The sequence below is a fragment of the Poecilia mexicana genome, unplaced genomic scaffold (genome assembly GCF_051168715.1).
Source record: "Poecilia mexicana isolate PSO_F unplaced genomic scaffold, ASM5116871v1 scaffold_4, whole genome shotgun sequence".
Taxonomy (NCBI): domain Eukaryota; kingdom Metazoa; phylum Chordata; class Actinopteri; order Cyprinodontiformes; family Poeciliidae; genus Poecilia; species Poecilia mexicana.
In genome coordinates, this window is record NW_028263373.1 from 9,875,436 (window position 1) to 9,900,342 (window position 24,907).

The 24,907-nt window shown below is 38.6% G+C and overlaps 1 protein-coding gene across 3 annotated transcripts in view; it reads right to left on the minus strand.

Moving 5' to 3' along the window:
- Positions 1–470: 470 nt before the first annotated feature.
- The window catches only part of ssbp4 (single stranded DNA binding protein 4), a 111,690-nt gene continuing 87,253 nt past the window's right edge, over positions 471–24,907 (minus strand). The window contains exons 6-18 of one of the 3 annotated variants that reach the window (XM_088004919.1): positions 18,426–18,509; positions 16,134–16,260; positions 15,268–15,335; positions 14,145–14,209; positions 7,050–7,095; positions 6,912–6,947; positions 6,747–6,801; positions 5,714–5,784; positions 5,496–5,574; positions 5,141–5,169; positions 4,937–5,038; positions 3,758–3,779; positions 471–3,569 (exon numbers count right to left, since the gene is read on the minus strand). In XM_088004919.1, the coding sequence (XP_087861045.1) occupies positions 3,508–3,569; positions 3,758–3,779; positions 4,937–5,038; positions 5,141–5,169; positions 5,496–5,574; positions 5,714–5,784; positions 6,747–6,801; positions 6,912–6,947; positions 7,050–7,095; positions 14,145–14,209; positions 15,268–15,335; positions 16,134–16,260; positions 18,426–18,509 (846 nt within the window). In that variant the 3' untranslated portion in view covers positions 471–3,507. Of the gene's footprint in view, positions 3,570–3,610; positions 3,780–4,936; positions 5,039–5,140; positions 5,170–5,495; positions 5,575–5,713; positions 5,785–6,746; positions 6,802–6,911; positions 6,948–7,049; positions 7,096–14,144; positions 14,210–15,267; positions 15,336–16,133; positions 16,261–18,425; positions 18,510–24,907 lie in introns of those variants that run through there. The other 2 variants (XM_014991513.2, XM_014991514.2) reach the window with 2 other exon arrangements.

Below are 24,907 nucleotides of genomic sequence, written 5' to 3' on the forward strand. Positions count from 1 at the left end.
AACAATTAGCAAACAGAAGAAGAATTTGTGAACAATGATGTTTACCCTTTATGAACACAGGGTACCCATCTTTTCTGAATGGATAACACATAATTTAACAAAGTTAAAATCATCTCAAGTTGGTTTCTTGAACATGTCGAGTTCACTGTACTGCAGTGAATCATCAGATCTCAATCTTTCAGAGCATCTTCAGCATGTGGTGGAGGAGGAGATTCATATCATGGATGTGTGGCAACTGCATGATGCTATCCAGTGGACCAAAATCTCTGTAGCAATATTTTCTGGAAACAATATTTCCTGTCTGAAATTTTTAGCTATGACCAGTCCACAGCTTTAAAAATGATTAAATTATAACCTTTAAAAAAAAAATTAGGTCAATTAAACCCTTCAGTTCAGACACGATGTATTTACTTTCTGATTCTTACAAAAGTAACTAAAGCTGAAGATGTAACAGAAAAAACACAAACAGGTGAAAAAAATCAAATGACATTTATTATTGATGCATTGTTTCTTTTTTATAAGCAAATTATCTGTTTTTCTTTCAGTCTAAAGAAACTTTACAATATAAAGAAACATACAAAGAACATCTTTATTACCTACACAAGACACCTAAGTCCCTAAGACAAGATTCTCAACTATCCTACCATGAAATACAAAGCAAACCCAAGAGACAGACTGCTTCATATTGAATACTGCCGAGTCATCCGAGAGGACCGCGAATGGTTCAAGCCAAACCCTCCCAGAGTAAAACAACCAGCCCATCCGACCAGCAAATCTTCCTAATGGTACAGTATTATACATCACAATAGAAGTACAGAGATGGCCAGCGATCAATATACACAGAGGACCGAGAGAGGATCAGTGAGAGAGTTTTTCACTATACAATGCTATCACGGGAGTGGATAACAACACAGTTTACCCCCCAAGTTTCGGATTTTGATGTACTCTTACTTTTATAATCATGATTTCTTTTTTTTTTCTAGTTTAAAAGTTTTCTGGTACTGATAAAATCCTTCATATCAAAAACTGCAACACGAGGTCACATTTCTGTAGGGGAAAAAAATGCCCTTTGGAAAATCTGGTCACAGGATTTTTTTCCTATTTCATAGCCAACAGTAACATTATACAGAGAAAAAAAAAAAGGAGTGAAGAGCCGGAGCGGGGATGCCTCGGCCCGTTTTGCGTCTCTCTGTCCTGTCCTCTTTCTGTCCTGTCCTTTCTTTCAATGCCTTCACCACGTTGCCGTCATTTACACATTCAGCCACTTTACAGTATCTTATAAATTTAGCCACGTGAGCCAAATGGTTAGGTTAACGCATCTTTTTCTCTATGAAAAAAAAAAACATGAACAGTTTTATTTATAATTTACTTTCAGCTGTATTCATTGGTAGTGACTGACATATCAAAAACATGTCAATGATATCAAAATGCATTTTACAGTATTTACAAAAAGAAAGAAAAAAAAACTATAACGAAAACGAAAGGGTGGTTGGGGTGGGAGGGAGAGGAAAGAAGGGAAGCGTTTCATTAAATTCAAGGAAGGAGAGACTGATTCCCAGGTCAGGGGTTGCCTTATCCTGGAGATATCCCTGTTTCCGCTGATATCAGAAAACAGACAGTTGTGTCGCCATCATCCGCAGAGGCTTCAAATGTTGATTGCTTATTGTTTGTTGATGTGAGCGGCGCAGAGCCAATTTGATTTCAGCAGCAGTGATAAGGCAGAGAACAGAACATACAAGAAAACACTCAAATCATTTGATATGTAGCCATGTTTAGCTTAGTGTGACGATTAGATTTCGGCGAAATGCATAAAAAAATTAAAGTAGTTCACTGAAAAGACATATCTTTTTTTTACAGTCTTCTGTGATTGCTCTCTTCTTTAGACCACTGTGGCTGCATGTTCTGGAAAATTCAAGGTGCATCGTCTTATCTAGACAAGTCCATCACAACAAAGTTAAAGAATTTGCCTAAGGACAGTCCTCTGTGTTGTCTGAAAGGGATCATCCAACTCTATGATTGGCATGGGCAGATTATCAGAATTAAGATATACCAAGGTTTTAAAAAATTTAAATAATAAAAAAAAACAACTATATTTTTGCTGCTCCTATTGGTCTTTTTTAACAAGATTTGAGGTTATTACATTATTAGCTTTACTGCATTTAAAATGGTCAAATCTATTCTATTATTAGCTGTTATGAAATCGTTGGTTACAGCACCTACATAAAGAGCAAAAAGAAGTAAAAGCTACCATATTTTGTGAATTAAACCCAGTTTATACCATATTTTTTGCCTAAAAACAAATCAAAGTAACAATATTTAAATGCTATAGCATTTTAGCTTAAATGGGAGTAACTGTTTTTCTTTTTTTTTTTTTTTTAGTTTTAAACAGTTTTGCTTTGATTTTTTTTAGGTGTTAACATCATGATACCATAGGATTCCATCACACCCTGAGAATCTTACACCTGACAATTGAAAACAAGTTAAGCTTTGTGAGCGTATCACAAGGTTCAAAGTGATCCACCAGTCCAAAGATGTGACACGGTCCAGATCGTTTTGAGTGAATCCCAGATGGAAACTTTGCCACACAGGAAGTCCAGAAGAGAGAAAAAGAAAATGTAACCAAGTTGGACGACTCACTGACAACTCGTAAAACAAGAACACAAGAACAACACAAGCCAAACCTGTTATTTACAGACGAGGGGAAATCTAAGGTTCACAAACCGAGTTACCGAGAGCAGTTCCTGTCAGGACCGCCAGAGTACCCCGACTGAGCTGCTCTCCAGCAAGTGAAACAGATAAATGAGGGGATTTTTTTTTTTTCCTAAAACAAGACAGATAAACAGCTGATCATCCGATGTGCATCTGCAGACAAGCTTTAGCAGAACAAGTAGACATTTTCTTTTAACGACATCACCATTACATGATGCTGATGTGGTTAAGTAGCTGTTTCTATGTCAACGCAGAATAGCTGGGAGGTCAGCTGTACCTTGAAACGCAGTTTGATGGAAATCCACGCAATGAGACAAAAACACAAACAACAAACGGCCTCAAATCATGTAAACAGAAAGTCATTGTGCATTTCTCAGGTGTGTGCTTCTTCTGTCGTCATTGATGCTGCTGCTGAGATGCAATGTGCCCTTTGAAAGGAAAATTCATACCTACGTTAGCTGGATAATCGCAAAAATATTAAAATAAGATTATTATCACCCACAAAAACAAAACAAATCTTAAATGAAAGTTGTCCTAAAATAGCATTATCAGTTCATTCTTTTGAAACGCCTGCCCACAATGGGAGAGTTTTTGAAAAGTCCCACGTGAGTCGACAGCTGCAAAGTCCTCCGTGTTCACGATTCTGATGGCGGCGTCCGGGTGGGAAAGAGCTAAATGAAGAGCGCAATCCTACATGAGAGGGTTCTTGCTGAAGGAGAGGCAGGCTCTCGGTGGAGTAGATGAACAGAGAAGGTCCTTCCTGCTGTTTGGAGACCCTTTCACGCTCTCACACCCATTTTACAGGCAGTGGGATGTGGGGCTCGAAGGGAAGTCCTGCTTTCCAGGGGAATCCCCAGGGGCTGTGTGGCACCACAAGCCATCCACGAAGAGGAGGATGAGGAGGAAGGGAAGAAAGGAAGAGGGGGAAGAGGAGGAGGAGGAGGAGGAGGGCAACGCAAGACACACCATGGTGGTCGGGGAGGAAGGGATTCAGATAAAGGGAGATGAAGAGGTAAAATGAAAGATTAAAAAAAAAAAAATCACACACTCATCGTCATGTTGGGTGAATACTGCAGAGAGAGAAAAGAGAAGGGAGAGAGACAAGATAAGCCAATGCTGGATTAATATTGTTATGTCACCCAGTTTGAGATGAAAGCAGTACCGCTACAGGGTAAATGCCATGTTCAGTAGCAGCTTGCAGCAAACGCAGTAACACAGCAGATACATATCTGTTATTTATTTTAGGTGGGAGAAAGCAGACAAGATATGAGCCCAAGGAGGAAATGTAGGATGCAGAATTTTAGTTTTTACTGATGGGCCAGCCTCACACAATTACGACATAAGTTAATATCTGTTAGCTGGCTATACATCTTGAGTTAGGACAGGTTAAAACAAGCGGCGGCATTTCTTGCATGAATGTTGCCCTGGGCGACCCCCTTCTTTTGCCCTGCCCCCCAACTAATGGAAATGCAGGAAGTCACCTGCGATTCTTGGACAGGGTGGATACAGTGCAGCTCCACACAAACCACCAAAACTAGTCTTCCCATTCTCAGCATGGAGCACAGGGCGCCGACTCCACGCTGACTGCTTGTTCATAAAATAAATAATTTGTTAGTGCACTGCTGCCAGATAATATCTCTTCTATGCGGTTCTCGTGTGCCCCCTTTTCTAATGCGGCTTTGGACGCCTGCTAATATAGTCCGTTTCAAAAGATGTAACATAAAGAAATCAAAGCCTGTTTGTACTCACATTAGCTTGAATAAGCATTCACCTCCTTAAATGTCTTCATATTTTCCAGGTACAAACCCAAGCTTTTATTGAGGTTTTGTTTAAGGGACAATAAACAGTCCTATAAATAAAAATCTCAATAGTGTGGCATTCATCAGCCCCTTTCACTCTGATGCTAATAAATAAAATTCAATTCTGTCCAACTGCTTAAGCAGTAAACAAGAACCCAGCTGTTCTGTGAACCTATCATTAGTGAACAAACAGCATCATGAAGACCAAGCAACACACCGGGTAGATTCAGGAAAAAGCTAAAAGAAGTTTAAAGCAGGGTTAGAAGGAGCAGAAGGAGCATTTTCAAGGCCGTGACGAAGAGTTGACATGCAGCGCAGTAGTGTAGATTTAGCTTTTAAAACAAAAAAACAACAACATGGAAGTAGGTAACAGCAGAAATGAGACTTTTAGTTCCGGGTTGATGTATGATGTGCTACATGCTACTCACACTTTCACTTTGGAATGGGTTTAAAAAGTTGCCTGCCATCTCGCCGTCATCCCGCGGAGTGCCGGGAGGATTGTTCATGCCTGCCATATTGTTAGGCGAATTCTGCAACCCAAACGGAAGAAACGAACAAGAGCCAATAAATAAAAAAACATAAATGTGAAAAAAGAGACATCAGCAGCTATGCAATAAGTCAAATAGGCTGACCTTTGGCAACCCATCCATGTCCCCAGAGCCTGTGATCAGAGGTAAACAAAAACATTAGCAGAATACCCAGAACTTAAGTGAAGCTGTTTGTTGCTGACACAGATAAACTTTACTGGCCTCACTGTTCACGTCACATCCACAAAATCAATAGGCCTGCTCACCCGGTCTAATCTGTTTAAACTTTGATCAATAATAATAATAATAATAATAATAATAAACACTGTTAAAAACGCACTTCCTGAATCTGCCATGAGAGGGCGTTGTGCTACAGCTAAAAGACTGGAGCAAGAAGAAACAGCCATGTTTCATCCCGAACGTCTGCATGAGAGGAATCTGCTGCACACAGCTGTCTCACCTAGTGATCCGTTCATATGATGCTGCTCCATAGCTCCCATTCCTCCCATTGGTCCATCTGGACCTGGTCCCATTGGGAACTAAGGAAAAACAGTTTTTGTTAAAAAAAAAAAAGAAAAGAAAAAACAATAGCTGAGAAAATCATTGGTCTTTTCTGTGTTTTTACATGGTAAAGCAAAAAAAGGAAGTTGAATATTAATAAAAATTTTCAGGACTCACATTCGGTCTGTTTCCACCCGGACCAATGGGGTTCATCATTGTGTAGATGTTTTCGCTTGAATTTGTGGAATCTGTGGGAAAGAAAGCAGGTGAACATTAGCGAGCGTAAGATGTGAAACCAGCTGAGTTGCAAAATCTTTGTGCGTTCACTCGACGTATCACTCCCCAGTGCAACATATGCCTTCAGAAGTCAAGAGGTCGGGGAAGACTAGTGAACAAACTATATAGTGAGGAAACAAAGAAGGGAAACAGGACCACGGTTCCTTCATCGTGTTATGAGGAAATTAGATATGCCTGCTGTGTGACCCCTTTGTGTGTATGCTGAAAAGATTCAAAGGGATAAGCTGACCTTGCAGTGACACTGCAGGTACCATATAGTAGACGCAAAAAAAAAAAAAAAAAAAAGTGACACAAAAAAGAATAAAGGACAATCTGGTCCAGGATGCATTGAGTGGTGGAAAAATCCTGGCTGTGAACGCCACTTGTGTTGTCGTGACTGTCGGAAAATTGGGGGCGGGGGGAGTGAGCACATGTGAGGTGTGCCTCACTGAGGGAGGTTTGTGCGACTGCAGAGGAAATATGTTTTCCCTCCCGGTGTGCGTGCGAGCGTTGCTGCGAAAAGGTTGCCCCGCAACATATCACAATAGAGGAATGTATATAAATAATGAATGGAGGACATAAAAAGAAGCTCTCCACAGGCCAACGGGAGCGGAGCAGCTACAGGGTATCAGTGTTTTCTTCTCAGCCAATCCTCCACTGAGACTTTATTGACGGGTTAAAGCTGGGTCGGATCAGTCAGTGGATTTTGGACCTACATGCCTTTGCTTCCTTGAATACGCTCATTATGAAACACTGTAAACAATGCTGGAATTTCAGTATTTATACATATTTTAATGATATGTAGATAGGTGTCTTTTTTTTTCTATTTTTTTTTCCTTAAATATTTCTGAAAGAGAGACAAGGAGCTGTCTGAGAATAAGTTTAGACGGATCCTGTCTGGATGAAAAAAAAAGAAAAAAAGTGAGCTACTCACCGCCAGGGCTGGGCATGATTGGAGTTCCCGGTGGTCCACCTCCACCTGGAGGACCCTGAAAAGGGATGAGAGAAAGGAAGAGTGCTTGACTGCCAGTCAGTCACCACAGAGTAACAGGTAATTTATGGCTCGAGGTCACACATGAGCCCACGATGGGGCACTTACCACATAGTTTCCTGGAGATGAGGATGAATAAGCTATCTGTGGTGAGAACAGACATGAGGAGAGGGAGAAAAAATGACGCCCGTTCTCGTAAAGGCAGCCAGTCATGGTGGAGAAGACATGAGAGAGAGAGTGACTCACCGAATTATTGTTGGGATTCGGCCACGGACCTCTTCCACCGGGACCCCTGAGAATACCAGCAGGAGAGGAGAAATGACCCAACGGAAATAATGCTGTGATTCATGGATAACAGGAGTTGATTTTAAATTGCTTCGTGTCGTGTTACTTAACAATAGGAAACAAACAAGTATCAACAATCACAATAATTCCTGATAATCGGTAACAGAATATAAAAGGCGTACATGTGAGTATTATAAACCCCAACTTTTAGAGGCTAAAAAAAAATGTCTGCTAAGATTTGATCCTAGAAGAGGGATGTCTCCTTTGCCCTGAACATAAATGGATTTAGAGTTTTGCCAATTAGACTACTTATAAAATGTTTATTTCGTTGTTATGGAACCACTGGGAACGGCTTGGTTTCAAAACAGCTCACATTACTGTTTTTGTTTTTGAGGAAACTTTAAAGAAACATGTGATACATATTCCCTTCTACTCTCTTTCTTTTATTTAAAGCTGTTTAGATCCAAACACAGCCTCCAACAACTGATTGACATGTTGACGGCAAATTTCGACTAAGCTTTTAACAATCTTTTCAACAACATCAATAAAAAAAAAAGTTTCTTCATTTTCATATTAACTGTGGTATGCCTCAAGGTTCAATTCTAGATCCAAAGTTTTTTTTTCTCCTATTCATACAATCTATAAATAATACTTAGTTGCTATTTTAACATTTGTACTGGCATCACTTTATAATTACACTATTCTTTCACATCATTTAAAATGTTTAAATGTTAATTAGCCTTTCGGGTCATCTTTATGGACTAAAACCTCCCTGTTTAGAAGCTAGTATTTTTTTTTTTCTCCAAGAAAATATTTTGCGGACTTCTTGTGTTTTGATCTCAAACTGGTTTGCAAAAACCCCCCCACAAAAACAAACAAACAAAAACAAAACCTCATAAACATTAGCCGCTTTCCAGTCATCAAATCAAGCACTTCATAGACGAGAGAGGAAATTTAAAGGGTGGCAGCAAATAAACCAAATTCATCTAGTGGGGAGTTTATTGCTGTTTTGTATAGGAGTAATGTAGGTACCAAGCATAACAGGTTCAGTCTTGTTTTTATCTTCTGAATATTTCAGCAAAACCTCTGAATAACCCTGATTCAGAGTCTGTTGGGATGGATCACTTTGCTGTTATCCTGTCCCCTACCAAGTGGGAACTCAGTGGGGGTTTGTTGGATTTACATCTCTCTAAATCATCATCTAACTTGTTAAAAAAAATTATACATTACACATACAGCAAAATTATTAATACCACCAGTAGATTTAGGTTCATATTATTTATTTTCACTAGCATGTTTCACCTTGGGGTACATAATATTAATGTTTTGGAGCTACCCAGTTTGAGAATCTGTGAAAGTAGCCAAAGATTAGGGTGACGGCAAAGAGTTAGAGGTGATTACAAAAGTTAAATCAGTGATAAAGATATAAAAACGTGGGTCAGCATTTTATAAAACTGGTTTAATTGCTGCGAAGATTTTTTCACTGGGATTCGAGAAGAGTTTAATTCATTTTCAATATGCCATTTTTAGTAAAATACAAATAAAAACAAAATTGTAAAAGATCATTTGTGACACTCCTTTTACAATGATAAATTGTCCCACTTCTAAACAAAAAGCAACTCACAGGCTTGATCCAAATCATTTTAAATCTAAATCAGCCAGGGTTTGAATTATGCACTGAAAAAAATAACTCTTTGGATTAACATAAAAAAATCATGGAAAGATTTTCCACCTGATTACTTTGCTTTATTTCAGCACTATGTAATTTTGTTACTCCGATTTAAAGGAAATGTGTTGGTTCAACTTAATTTATTAAGGTTATTCCAATTTAAAGCAAATGTGTTGGTTCAACTTAATTTATTAAGGTTATTCCAATTTAAAGCAAATGTGTTGGTTCAACTTAATTTATTAAGGTTATTCCAATTTAAAGGAAATGTGTTGGCTCAACTTAATTTATTAAGGTTATTCCAATTTAAAGCAAATGTGTTCGCTCAACTTAATTTATTAAGGTTATTCCAATTTAAAGGAAATGTGTTGGTTCAACTTAATTTATTAAGGTTATTCCAATTTAAAGGAAATGTGTTGGTTCAACTTAATTTTTGTGGTTGATTCAACTTATTTACTTTAGTTGGACCCAATGTAATTTAATAGAGCCAGCCTAACTAATTTTACACTGATAACTTCACACTACTTAATTAAGTTGATCCAACTCATGAAAATTAAGTTAGCTGAACAAACATGCTTCATGCTGAAAGAAAGCTATATAATCGTGTGGAAAATCTTTCCATGATTGAATTATGTTAAATCAAAGACATTTTCTTAAGTGCTATTAAATGAAGTGTTTTAAGACCACACTTAAAGAAGAAAGAACACTCAACAATGAGAAAAAGTACAACATGAACTGTATTTTCAAAATTGTTATCCATTTTCTTTTTACACAGCACAAAAAACAGCTGAGTTGAAAGTTGAAATAAACAACAAAAGGTCAGTTTTGTTTTTCCAGAAAAAAACTGGGCTGTGTTTAGCATAGATCAAATTCTTAACAACATAAAAAGTGTCAGTAAATTCGCTCAACTTTGCGAACTGTAACAGTTAAAATTTAGTTTTCGACTGCAGTCTTTGGAAAAACATGTAAAGATAGATTGCTCAAGTTGTTCATCACTTCCACTCCGTCCAGGAGAATCCCAACATCCTCAATGGCATCGCCAGGCTCTGCACTCTCCGGTCGGATAACATATTCCACAGACGGTCTCGGCCATTTGTGCACCTTGATGATGGGAACATGGGTGGGGTTTTGGAGGGGAGAGATTTCACATCCCATTAAATAAAAAAATAACTTTACACTTATTTGGCTGACTCAACAACAGCTAAGGTCCATCAAAGACCTGTCTGTGTTAATTGTGAGTCCAGTGGTAAGATTTTCCATTTAGAAAAGGTACCATATTTTCTACATTTTCACAAAAATCGTCTTATAATCCGGTGCACCTTGTGGTGCGGAAAATACGGTATATTGTCTCATATGGAAAAACATGAAGAGAAGGGATGAATCCCAAATAGGCCCCATATTCCATGGCCTGTTCTCCTCAATTGAAATGACAGTCTGAGGATCCACCACACAGACTGTCATTCCAAACCAGTCCAATTTATGTGCAAGTACAAAGCCCTGACACTGTACACAAACCAAACATCTTATACATGAAGAACCTGTCTTATTTCCTGGATGGAGGAAATGTCATGACTATGTGTGGTAGTTATTTCCAAATAGATCAGTACTAACATCTTAGGTAAAGTTACTTAATATTTTTGTCTGCATATGAAACAATGCTGTTAGAAAAAAAGGCTAAATAAAACAGGCCAAAGATCTTTTTGTGGAGTTTAACTCACCTAAAAATCCTCATTTTAAACCCACTTAACAATAACTGTAATTATATCAATCTTACTAATGATTATCCTTTTCTGTTGGAGAAATCTAAAAGCATCTCAAAAGTCAAATTAAAATTGAATGTACCCAAGTGAAAAAAATGAAGAGTTTTAATGATCTTCTCTTACTTTAAATTTATTGGTAATTCACAGGAAGTCCAATTAACTCCAACTATCATCACCTCTTTTGTGGACACAAAGATAAATTAACATACCATGTACTCTTTCTCCAGCTTCTCTGGATCTTCATCCAGGTACGCACACAGACCTTTTAGGATCCACTCTCGTCTGACTTCAGCCGTGTTTTCCTAAATATGCAGATCAGAAAACAATGAGAACAACCGCCAAAATCCAGCAGTATACTATAGGGTCACACACTTGAAAACTTAAATTCAAATGAAGTCACAACGAAAGTGATCAGTGGCTTGCAGCCTATTTGAAAGATCTTTAAAATTGTTATTCTCCTTTCATTATGCCATGACTAAAATTAAGTTTAACATTTTATTTAAGCTTCTAACTGAAGCTGTCACCTAAGAAATATTTATGTCTGAAACAAGGGTACAGTATAGGGGGATATACTGTGAAAAATCTATTTCCTCTGCCTTCTCCCAGTGCTAGAAACAACCAGTCAGTGGCAGGAGAGTTTTAGTGCTGTCAATCCCAATCGCATGTTGCTGCTCATCCTTCTTCCCCCTTGCTCTGTACTATTCTGTAGCTAGCATAGGGCTGATAGCAGCTCATATCTACTAGACAGAGAGAGACAACACTCCTTACAGTTCCACATCCCCACGCAAATAAAGACAAATAAAACTGACTTGCCAAATACAAGTTCAGCTGAACCCTTATGATCGCTCTAACACTAGATTCAGTCATTTTAGATCTGGCAAAACTTACCATTAGCCACTGCAATCTAAAACTTGATGGCCGATGACCCCCTTCACCAGTGCTTATGTAGGTGGATAACAGGCAGGTGATGTTCTGAAAGAGATCAGATTTTCAAACATTAAAATATGTAATTCACCCTGAGCAGAGTTGTATCTGAACATTCAAACTTTTAGTACAAGTCTCTTGAATGGATCATGAATCAATCAATCAAATTTTATTTGTACAGCACATTTCAGCAGAAAGGCATTTCAAAGGGCTTTACATAATTAAAAACAGAAACACAGAGTCATGCAACATTTAATATACAGTGAAACAGATAAAAAGTAAAGCCAAAAACATTAAAAACATTGAAGACATTAAAACCGCACTAAGCCTAATTTAGCTATAAGCAACTCTAAACTGGTGGGTTTTAAGTTGAGATTTAAAGGCACCCAGTGTTTCAGCTGTTCTGAAACTGAATATAACCACAAGCATGTATGTGCAGAACAGTGGTGAATTGAACATGGTAGAAAGCAATGAAAATATAAAACATAAAAATCAAAACAAAAACCTCAACATTTCAAAATTAAACCGATAAACTTAAAAATTGTTTTTGAACTACAATTATTTGGGGAAAAACAAGTACAATAACAAAATACATCTTTAGAGCAGAGGAATATATGCATAAAAAAAAAGAAAGCCTGTTCATGGACTAATAGGAATAATGGACAATCCTCTGAGTGTTTCAGCCAGAAAACAATACTAGAAATCCATAGTTAGCAGGTGGACATTTATGTGGACATTGCAAGCACATTTAAAGCTCTAACAGCAAAGGTCTCCACAGGTTCCTCTGACTCAAATTTAATACTTTTTATTATTAATAAATTAAGAATCTGTATTACGATAGAAAGCCACAAAAGTGTGTGTGCATCCAATGTCCACTCTGCATTTACCTACATAATAACAGTACTGAAATTAAATAATAATAATAATAAAAAAACATTTAAATAGACTTATGTTTGGCCCCAGTGTTTAAAATCCACTAAACCTCAGACTTCAGAGTTTGTATGGCACCAGATGCTTAATTTACATCAGTCCAACTTTTTTCCAGGGAGTTTTAACAACCTGAGGAGGAGCAAAACTGTGACATTTATGGGGTCCGTTTTTTGTCTTGACAGCAGCTTTGTGACCCTTACACTGCTTCATGTGATGTTAGCATGATTTGAGTACATCAATTACATAGAAACGTGACCGAACATAGAAAAAAATGTTTTTTTTAAAAAGTCTGATGATTTTAATTTGCATCTTTTTATTTCGATTTTTATTTTGATTTAGACGGATGAAAATAGACTGAATCTTACCTTTTTCAAATTAAGCAGATCCAAATCAGGAATCTTCCCGCTTCTCTTGAAAGAACAGTTTGAAGTTTTCCCAGACACAAGATCTCGCGTGATCTCGCTAGCATCTCGCGTGATCTTCCGTAATTTCGCTAGCATCTCGCGTGATCTTCCATAATTTCGCTAGCATCTCGCGTGATCTTCCGTAATCTCGCCAGTGTCTCGCGTGATCTCCGGGTCTCGCTAGACCCTCTTCGGCGGGAGATTAGTCTGACTAAATTGAATCACGTTGTCTCAACTTGAATACATTTTATTAACGCTAGGTTGTTGAATTTTATGTTTATTTGACGTGATTTTGTCATATTTGCCTTTGAAACATAAAATAATTCTGTTAAACATGTTATTTTTTATAAATGCAATAACCACTTCAATTCAGTTGTGCTTTGACACAAGCATGGAGCAAGCAGGAAATGGTGCAAATGTTAGAAAAACGCTGATTAATTACCAGCTAACCATCACTTCATGTGATGTTAACACATGTTAGCCACTGACATGAGTACATCAATTACATAGTGTGAAGGTATCACTGTTAAATAACTAAATTTGCATTCATCTTAATCAAGTAAAGTCAATTTGGTCCAAAACATTGCAAATTAGTTGGTCTGGTTCTATTAAATTACATTGGGTCCAACTAAAGTAAATAAGTTGAATCAACCACAAAAGTTAAGTTGAGCCAACACATTTGCTTTAAATTGGAATAACCTTAATAAATTAAGTTGAGCCAACACATTTTCTTTAAATTGAAGTAACAGAATTACATAGTGCTGAAATAAAGCAAAGTAATCAGGTGGAAAATCTTTCCATGATTTTTTTTATGTTAATCCAAAGAGTTATTTCTTTCAGTGTACATAGCAACACTGATATGTGCACAATCCTGCCAGGAAAATTTAGTATTCTCTAAACTGCAGCTGGCGTTTTCCTGGCACGAAAAACAATCATCTCGTAGGGCCTCGTGTGATTTTCCATGATCTCACGGGATCTCCCGTGATTTCGCTCGTCGCCTCCAGCACAAGATCAGTCTGACTATAATGAATCGTGTTATCTCAACATGATTCAATTTCATAAACGTTAAGTTGATGAATTTCTTGTTTGTTCAACATGATTTTATCACGTTTTTGTTTAAAACATGAAATTATTGTGTTAAAAGTACATGATATTCTTTTATTAATCTAATAACCCCCTAAGTTCATTTTTTTGAGTGTGTCGGGCCTAAAAGTAAGCAAATAACCAAATCTACTAACCAAAATAACTTAAATGTTCATTCCTGATTACGCTGACAAAGTACTCAAATATGATTTTTATTTTTATGAAACATTTGTTTTGAGGAAAAATAAAAAAATAACACAACAAAAAGCTTTTTCTTCAGCCTACTAACATGTTCATCCCTGGCATCCCCGGCCCCATGGAGTTCGGAGGAGGCCTCATCCCTCCGCCGTAGTTCTGTGCAAAGACACAAGCACACCGTCAGCTCAGAGCCCCACACCTGCTCCGTCGAAAGTTTTTGAATCCTGATGAAGGTCAGCGAGGATCATGTCTCCTCTTAACGAGAGTCTAATTACGTCCTGTGTGTGTGTGTGTGTGTGTGGTGTGTGTTTCAGTGTGTCTGCACTCCCCTCTCGATATTTGCATGTATGTTGCGAATCTCATGGCTGCCTGGTGGGGACATTTGGCTGCCAATGCATGTTTATACTCGGGTATGCGTGTGTGTGTGCGTGTATGTGTGTGTGTGTGTGTGTGTGTGTGTGTGTGTGTAAGGGGTTCAGGCCACAGATCTGCTCCACCAAAGGAAGAGTTTTGTTCAGCAGACGATTACACTTGTCGAGCAGATGCCACACCAGCTGCTGCCGTTCTCGCTGCCAAAGTCGGAGAGTCAGGGTGGCACACAGAGGGGCTGAAGGGCACAGTGTGGGTGTCTTTGTCTGAGATAATGTTTTAAAATGTGAGGTGGAAGGGTGCAGAGCAAAGAACATCTCTTCTAATCAGAATTCAAGAGAAAAAGCATCTTTCTGATGAATTTCCTGAGCATCTGGAGCATTGCGATACACCAAATTCGGTGAAATCAAAGTTATAAAGGACAAGTATTAATCTTGGCTCTGGTTTTGGCTCATGCCAGAGCGTCTGAATTCAGCAGCTACATCCACCCCGTATAACTGGTGTTAGCAGGGTGGGACATCTGGTCAGAGCCAAGGTAATCATCAGGGCTCTTCTGATATTTACAGGCAAACTTATGAGGCCGGTCAAGCCAAATACACCCATTGTTTATAGGTCGTTGCTTCAAAATGATCACTGCTTTTATGGAAGCACTCAGTAAACGGCCGCCAAATGTTGGCCTGGCTTGTAAACTGACGACAGCTCGAGCACAAAAATGACACTGCAGAGCAGCTGGACAGAGAATCTGCTTTACTGGAGCATACTATCCCATGTCGTTACTTCTTTTGGCAACGGTTTTTTGTGGGTCCTTCACAACAATAATATTCACGCTGCGTGTTGTAAACTACCTGTGGGCCCATGCCTCCCATTCCTCGTGGGGGGTTCATTCTCATCGGACCTCCCATGTTTGGATGTCCTGTTGTGGCACACAGAGGGTGTTGGAGTAGGAGCGCAGATTGGAGGCACAAAAACTACATGAAATGTTCATATTCAGATGATAAAGACTCCAAGGTAAAAGAAAAAATGATTCATGCCACATTTATTTTCACTTTCTGGTAAAGATATGTGAAAGCCTTAAGATAAAGTTATCTTTTATAATGGATAATTGGATAATTTCAACTGAAAAAGTAGGATAAAATCTAATATTTAATTTGAATACATTCATCGGTGCCAATATGGCACTTTTAAAATATTTGATCACAAAACTCACTGCAGGCAGAATGATTGGTTTCCCTCCCAAAAAAATCCTATACAATAAATGCAATTTATGCCTTATTTTATAAGTTTATGAAAGTTTCTAGGAACTTTTAATTCTACTATCTTCTTATAAAAATAGGAAAGACAAGAGACACATACCTTCAAGTAAACTAGATACATATTTAGTGTCAGGAAGTCAGGGAACAACATACAAGTAAGCTTGCCTAAAATCTACAGTCAGAGCAATCATTTCAAAACTTAAAAACTACTGGAAGTGTCACAAACTGAGCTGAATGATTAGCCAGGTTTTTCCTCTCATCACACACACTGAAGATGATGGTAAAGCAGGTATAAAATAAATTTAAAAAAAATCTCTGAAGCTTACTGCCAGAGATATGGAGCAACAAAGTGAGATTATGCTACTCCTGAGTAAGATTCGTTTATTTTAAGGCTTTTGGGACATCTGTGCCATCAATAGCAGTGGAGCCTGCTGGGACGCCATTAATGTAGTCAGTACCTTGAGGTCTAGTGGGATCCAGACTGTTTGGAAGGAGGGGCTGAGAGCCCGGGATGCTCCCGGGAGGCTGGTTTGGCATTCGGAGGGAAGGTCTGGGGCCTCCTGGGTACCGTGGAGACATGAAAGGCTGCAGGATGGACAGGAAAAAAAGACAACAATAAAAAAAACTCTTTACATTTTTATTTTAGAACAACCACTAAACATGTTTATATTTCATGACTGAAAGGATTTCAGTTATCATAACAAGGATTTCCTGACCATTGTGTTTGGGATAAAAAAAAAAAAGAAGAAAAAAAAAAAAGAAATCCCAGAAGCTGAAGACATGAAACAAGAATTACACTGAACTTGATATTAATGTTCTATTAAACCAAATGAATGAATGAATGAATGAATGAATGAAATTACTTGCCAAAAAATATGTATTTGATCAGGTAAATATGCTTTGATCAAGTGTTTCAGGAAAAAGAATGAATATATTTTACATTTAGTTAATATGAAATATCCAATTTCATTTATTTAAGTGAAGAAAACTGAATTTATTTTAAGGCTTCTGGGAAAACAAATGTTTTGTTATCAAAACATTTGGATGTAGTAAAAATGAAAACACCAACATTATAATCTGCAGCCCAGACTTATACGGACAATTGCTGAAAGAAGTACCGCGTGGCACATTATCCATAAAACTGATGAGATATGAGAGAAACCACAGCGTTTATTAAAAAGACAAACACAAACCATAACATGTCTCAGCGTGCTACAGTCATTATCAGCTTTGTCCTTAAAACCCAGTCTTAGATTTTACCTTAATAATGTCACAACACAGTCCAGTGACTCTGTCAGTCCATTCTCGCTCCCTACTTGGCTTGCTACATTGAGATAGAGTCATGTTGTTGCTGGTTTTTATTCAAAAATAAATGTTTGGCTTCTTAAGTCATTTTAAGATATCATCAGTTCATTAATTCTAGAAATAAAATCGCTATAATATGAATAATTATTTCAAATAGGCCTCTAAACTATAGTTTCTCTTTCCTGTGCAAATCTGTTAAATTATTTCATGTAAAACAGATCAAAATTGGTGCTCATTACAGCCCAAGTGGGGGTGTTTAGGGGTCAGAAACAACTAGAAAGCCCGATTTAAGCTGCTCAGTATGAAGGCAATTTCTTTGCTGGGCAGCAGGGGGAGCTATTGTGCTGGACAGTGATGAGTTTTTGTTTTGCTACAATTCTTAAAACTGAGAATCCTGTCGTGTCTTGGAAAGTAAGACCTCAGGAGGTAAAAGCCATCAGGATAAAGGTAGAGGAGGACGGACCAGGCAGCGTAAACAGAACGATGTGAAGGCAGGGAAGCAGAGAAAGTGGACATGCAGAGGAAAGGGGAGATTGCACAAATTCAGGCAGATGAAATACTCAGTATAATTTAAACTTTACAGAACAATTTGCTACCATCTCCTGCAAGTCAGAGAGCAGCGATACGGTGATTCTGAAACCATAGTCTGAGCGTCGTCAGACAAACCTGCACGTTTCCGCAGAGCGGGGACAAGAACAGTCCAGTGGGGACACGTGTACAGAACCAGCGCTACTGAACTAGTGAATAATGAAAAGCATTACAGGCAGACGGTTAGCGCTATTACCAACGAGAGTACATTGCTGCATCTACAAAGTACCCACATCCAGAGGGGCCATCTTTCAGTGTCAAATGAGGGGAAACAGTTGTAAACAAAACCCAACCTGGGGAAACATGGAGATTTAAACACAGACTGGAAGACAGATGTGTTCACAATCACGAAATGCAGATAAGCAAAATTTGTGTTTAAGGGGAAACTGCGTTTTCTGTGTCAGTGTGTGCGTTTGGGGCAAGCGGAGGACAGCTTATGTAATTACACTCAACGCTGGGGGCGGTGGACTGACTTACTACTGTTTTCTTACTCTTTACTCTGCCACTTCCTCTTTTCCTCTCCCCACCTTCCCCTCCTCCTGCATTGTGGTGGGTTTGCACACGGTGAGCCTGCACAGTGTCAGGCCATGCTGCAATATTAATGCTCTATTGATGGACTATGGGATGGTGAGTGCTGGGCTGAGGGAGAGAGGAGGCCCTCCAGATGCACCTCCGCTCCTCACAGCCAGGCCAACACAGCTAAATTATTCATCCAGTCCGCCATCCTGGATGCTGCCTGTCCCTGGCTGCCTGCACACCGAGGGACCCGGGAGCCGTTTCTCCTTTAGTGTTACCATAACTGAGTGAATGAGTGAATAAGAGAGCGTACACAGACACAACCGAGAGGAGTGTCTTACCTGTCCATGGGGTCCCATCATGGGATTGCTGGGGTTGTGTGGTGGGGGCTGTGTGTGAGGAGAAGGCTGAGATCCTGGAGGACCCTGGAAAAGATGATGAATAAATACGTAAATAAATTGTGACAGGAGAGATGTAGGTAATTTTCAGTTTCTGGAGGAATCTGCTAACGCTGTGGTTCAGAAAAGCCTTAATGTTCCTTAGACTTTTTCATCTTATGACACGTAACAACCACAAACTAATTGATTTTAGTGGGACTGCGATGCGTCCATGTAGAGCTTCTGTTTGAACCTGCAGGTCTTTTGGTGTATGTGTCTAACAGCTTTACTCATCTACACACCTACATTTTTCCTTTCTTTCTTTCTTTCTTTCTTTCTTTCTTTCTTTGTCGTAAAAATAGTTGAAGCTCAATCAGAATGGACGAAGAGCATTCACGAGCAGCACATTTTCAGTCCCAGATTTTCATTTTATCATTTTACTAGGACATTCCAATACATGCGTTGACTTTGATCCGATCCAACTCTTTGTTTACATCCTCTAACAGATTTCTCTGCGAGATGCTTAGGGTTTTGTTTCATATCCTCACTCTGTTTTAAACTTTTCAACACCTTTATCCCTAAATGTTTTGCTGTGTTTCTTGGTCTTCATTGTGGTGTTAAATAAATAATATTCACTATCATATCCCAAATGCCCTCACAGAACAGCTGGATTTATACTGAAATTATACCCAAATTGACTCTCTTCACAAAGTAGGTGCCTTCAAAAGTGGTTGCATAGGATTTTATTTGGGGAGATCAGAGTAAAATGTGGTGAATGCAAATGCAGGCAAATTTTGTATAAATAATGACAATATAAATATGTTATGCTTTACAATGGTGCCCCACTTTGGGTTGGTCTATTCCCTAAAATCTAAAAAAAAAAAAAAAAAAAAAAATTGAAGTTTTTGGTTTTAACGTCACAGCATGTGAAAAAGATCAGGAGGTGTGATCACGTTTGCACTGCATACTTTTGCAAGGGACTTCAGGTGTGTTCAGGATGATTTACTGTTAAAAAATCATTTGGATTCTCACCGTGTGAGAACTACATTGAATGGCGTAAAGCAAGTTCATAGAACAACATTTCGCTGTTATTTGTCTGAAATCCAATACAGTGAAAGTGAGCAGAGACATCTTTTTTTTTTTCACTGCTATTTAGAGGCTTTTGAAAACTTAATAAGGCTACATGTTTGCAGGGACACAAACATTCAACACAGGGGATATTATTTACACAAAGATACCAACAGAAATCTTAAAACAACAAAAGCTGTATTAAGCTTTAGGACCTTCGGTTGTTCAGTACGACGTGTGCGGAAGCAGAATTTCCCCTGAGACAAATGCAGCCCTCATTATTCAGACTGTGTTTGTCCCACTATATCAAGACAAAATGTCAGCTGCAAAACAGACCAACTGCAGTGACCAGACGATTGAGTCACAATTGTTCCACCGAGTCATAAATCAGCGCTTCATTGACTATCACAACTGTGAGAGGCTGCAGTTTTTGGTTTGGCTCACATCGGATGTAGGTTAGATCCAAGCAGCTCAACAATGTAAATATTTACAATTGTAGTTTTTCACTTTGGCTTCTTCTGTCTGTAATAATTGGAATCATGGTGGAGTCTGTTGTGTAGTTTTGTACACCTGTGATTGGATTTAAATCTAATTAAACCTGATAAAAACCAGAACATTTATACAGAATCCTAAAATTGGCATACTTGCTTTTTCCATGCCAAAAATAAAAGAAAAAGGTTAAGACCAGATATACAAACTTATAATAATTAATGAATGTGGTAAAGCACAAGTGTTTCCTACATGAGTTGTAAAAAGTAGCATAAGCCATAGCAATCTGAGAAAAGAACAGTAGAAAACAAAGACTTTACAGAAGGTAGTAACAGGATGTTTGAATAAAGCTCCAAGAAAAAAAAACAATCAACTAGAAAATACTCAGAAGCTGGAACTGTGATTCGGAAACAAATTATTTCAAACCAAGTACAACTTTAGTAGCCAACATGGCTGCCATACAAATCAAAGTGAAGGTGGCTGTAGAAATAAACTGCTTATTTCCAACTTTTAACAATCTGTATCTCGTTACATCAATCACATGCATAATAATACCGTGCAAGACTTTGTTAGTGAACATGTTGCTACAGTGTATGAATACATAAAAGCCTCAGAATGGTTCCCACAGCTTTTCAGACGTGCAGCTGGGAAATAATTTAGACTGAGGTGACATCATTCCCAGATCCAACAAGGTAAATGAAATGCAACTGGAGGCAGAACATGTGTGCCAATCAAAAACTAAACACAGGTTTGGAAGCAGATTTAAGACTGAGTGAAAAGAAACCAAGGAAGCTAAATAAAATGTATTAACAGAATATAGCATAATAAACTAAGAAAGAGCACTCAAAAAACTAAACATAAACATAAATAGAGTCCTGGAACTTATTATCAGTCAGCTATGCTAATAAGCTCCAGGAATCATTTCTCCTTCTACTTAATTTTATTATCTAAACATGTATAATCCCAAGTTTCAGCCCATTTTAACATGGGACACGTGAACAGAAATATTAATTTTGTGAGTGATTCGTCCAGTAAAATTAGCTCAATAGCTGTGATTTTGTTTCTGCCTCACAGTCACTGCATGTCCAATTTACATATGTAGCCTATAATTACCAGACAACTATCATATCTAACCTATTAGCCCAACAGGGAGTGTGCATAATAAGATTTGTCGCTGACATTTACAAAGGACCACAGTAATTCTGATGTACAGGAATTATTAATAGCCAGTATGAGGTCAGATCAATTCATGGGGAATGCTGTAATCAGTGCTCAGTTGCATTAATGTGGCTAAAGGATAATTCAATGCCTTTTCTAACACAGAGTTAACCTGCCAATTTCACCTTAAGGCACATTTGGTCCAAGCAGGTTTGATATTTGTCCAAATACAGAATCAGGTGCCAGACTAAGACTATTTCGGCGAGTCAGCTTCGTTTGATAAAGAACCACATTTCAATCCAAATCAAACATCACAGAGGAAATAAATAGAGGGAAATTGGTCAAATCATTCTGCAACACTGCACTGAAGACACAATACTGTAAAAAAAAAAAACAGCTCCCACTTTGTAGACTGACTGGATTTTTTATACAAAGTCTAACAAAAAAAAAAAGAAAAAAACAACTACTGAACAAAGTGATGCAGAACCAGAGTGCGTTTTATCCTCTGCCATAAGGCAGCATACAGGTTTGAACTGTATGCTACAGAGAGGGGTTAAAAGGACCCTATTCCTTTTTGAAGGACTAAGATGGTTTTCTTCTCAGTGCTGAGTGTGGTTTATGCAATGAATTTATCTAAAAGAACAATGACAAGTATGAATGGCTGTAATCCTTGCTTTTCCTCTATTTTCCTTCCAATATGAAGGCCACTTTTTAGCTTTTACTTAAACCCTACACGTATGATATGAGAAGCTGTGAATGGTTGTATTATTCAATGATATATCCACCAACAGGCTACAGGGTGATCAACTTGTTTTCTGAAGTTGTAATCGATACTTTTCAATTCTACAGATGAATTAAGACTCGTTCCTGACTCTAAGTCAATGAACCGGAACAAAACAGAAGAAAGATGTTTGAGGAGGTGAGGTGCTTATGGACTAAACAAACTGGCTTAGCAGAGTTATGAAAATGAGTCGGAATAATGGCTTTTTGCATTAAAGTCAAGTCAAACACAATTGTAGCAAATTGAATGCAGGGGTTTAAGATGAGGACATTGTGTCAGGGTTTCCCACAGAAAACATGCTAAGCCCGGTGGTTGGCTCGTTAAGGCAGTCATTCATCCAGCAGCTTGTCGTGTTTTTGAGTTAAAAATGTTTAAAGTTGACAGGAAATTTGAAAATATTGCTTGATAATTATGTGTCATTGAAAGGTTGGAAGATTAATACCAAGTATAAGGTCTCAAACAAATGCAAACATTTTAAAAAGAGACTTGAAAAAGCTTAGCCTGATGGGGACACAAGTAAAGTCTGGTGGCCTGCCAGGCTTATAATACATTGGGGTAAATCCTGTCTGTTTTTTGTCCAGTCTCAAACTTTCTTAATACAGTTTTTACTCCTTTTTATGCTATGAATACATAAGTATATGGATGGATGGAGTGTTAATGTCCTATTGCAGGTCTTCTTACACCTGCTGAGGCAGTGAAAGATAATTTCTGGAAGTCAGATAACGATTTGCCTTTTTACACGTAGATTAAAATATATTAGTCAAGATCCTTGTTGATTTTTTTAGCATAACTTCAGAGCTGCTGACGATGTAACTCAAACGCATCTCTCAGTAAATTATACTTACTTCTATTTTATGTAGACAAGTTAATTTCTTTTTTATTATTATTATTATTATTATTATTATTATTATTTTTGTATGACATGACGCATAGCAATGCACAACTCCTCTCACTTTCCTAGCCCGCCCATGGTGCCTCCCACCCAAGATGAGATTCCTGGTGGCATAGCTGGGGGAACCTGTGGTTGACGCTGCAGCGGGAAAATAAACGCGGCTGACTGACTGACAGCCTTAAACCAGCGACATTTCGCCATGCTCGTCTCAAAGCGACGCCAGCGTTGAGATCGGATGCGCGGCTGCTGAGAGAGGTGCTTCCCATCCTTCGAAAAACACTTTTCTTTATGCATTAATTCTGTTTATCTCCTCGCTGTGAGAGAGGCTTATCTGAGAAGCAGTCAAGTCGTCACTAAAGCCACTTCTTAACAAGCCACACAATGTGCGGCTTGTCAATTATTTATTTGACGCTCTGGAAATGTTTACTTAGTTGTACATACAGCGTATTCTGGATGTGTTGGCACAGTTCTGACATTTGTATCAGAGCCAGTGTTTTCTGCTGCTCTCTGTGAGCGTGCGTGTGTGTGTGTTTTGGGTGGTTAACACCAGCTGTACTGGCTCACTCTGTCTCTCAGCAGGTTCACACTGAGGCTAATGCAGCACTGGCTCTGACTGACCTCAGAGGTTATTGTTGTTGCCAAGCCAGGCTGTATGTGTGTGTGTGTGTCTAACAAGGCGCCCCCGCGGGGGTCCGTCGACTGCACTGACCCAGCTGCGGCAGTCTGGTTCTCCTTTGCACACAAGCACACATGCACAGCTGAGTTTTAGTCACTTAGTTGGATGTCGCAGTGGCTTTGCTCATCCCTGACATTAAACATAAGCACAGAACGGCTAGCCATGAACTTTGACCTAAGACTAAACTCACCACATTTAAAGCTGCCAGCAAGGCTTTTCTGTAAAATCAATAAAACTTATTTTGGACATATTTGATCACCTCTAGAACAATGAGTTTTGCTTTTTATTTTTGTCAGTCAATGTTCACGCAATTTAAGATCTATCCTCTCAAAACAAGCCTCCAAGCAAATGTGCCTCTGGTGACATCACACAAGGCAAGAAGTAACTAATCAAAACTCTTGCGTACCATTTGTGTTTTTTTTTTGTTTTTTTTTTTTTTGGGGGGGGGAGGAATTACTGTCAGAAACAGAGAAGTTCTTATAAAAAATTAAGCTAGTATGAGTTTTGACCACTTGCTGTCCAACTGTTCTCTTTACTTATTTTACTATTGGTAAATTAGCACAAACCAAAAAAAAAAAACCGACTGAAAAGTTTAATATAAAACAGATTCTTCTGGTCTAACAGCCTAAAAAGCAATGTGTGTTAGCATCACCGTCCACGACTGCATCCACTGAAAAATCACACACATAAAACTGAATGCTGTCCAACTCAAACGCTTCAGGTCCTTCAGTGGAATTAGTCGAGAATCACTTGTCCACAATAATCTTTACAAATCCCAATGGATCATCTTGGTTCTTGCGCCTCTTGTGACATCATTAACCCACATACACACATACAGTAGCTGGTTATTTATTTATTTATTTTTTTGCAGTATCTTTCTTTAAACATATTTTAATGGAAGACATCAACACCTGATTTAAAAGTTTAGAATGTTTTCTTCAATTTTTTTATTTTTTATTTTTCACTTCGATTCCACACATTTTCTCTGATACGAACAAATCCAAACATGCACAGATCTGTGTATGATGTGCCACAATGGAGAGCAGCTCCTTTGGCTGAGCCTCCCCAGGTTTTCCTGCTATTACATCTGAATGGGCCAGCATATGGCCTTTACAGCCCCACCGTTCCCTCCACAGGTCCCCACAGAGACTCGCCGAGAGAGAACATTTCAGTCATCACAGAGGTGTACGCGGGGCCACTTTTAAAAGTAGTTTTTCCTCATGCGTGCGTGTGTGCGTAAGCATGCGAGCCCTTGTGTGATGTTATTTGTGTGTTTGCGGGAGAGAGGGGAAGAAGGAGGGGGACACGGGGAGCGTTAAATGAAGCAATTAATAAAATCATTTTCTACCCGGCTAAGGAGATAACAGCTTGGCACAGCACCA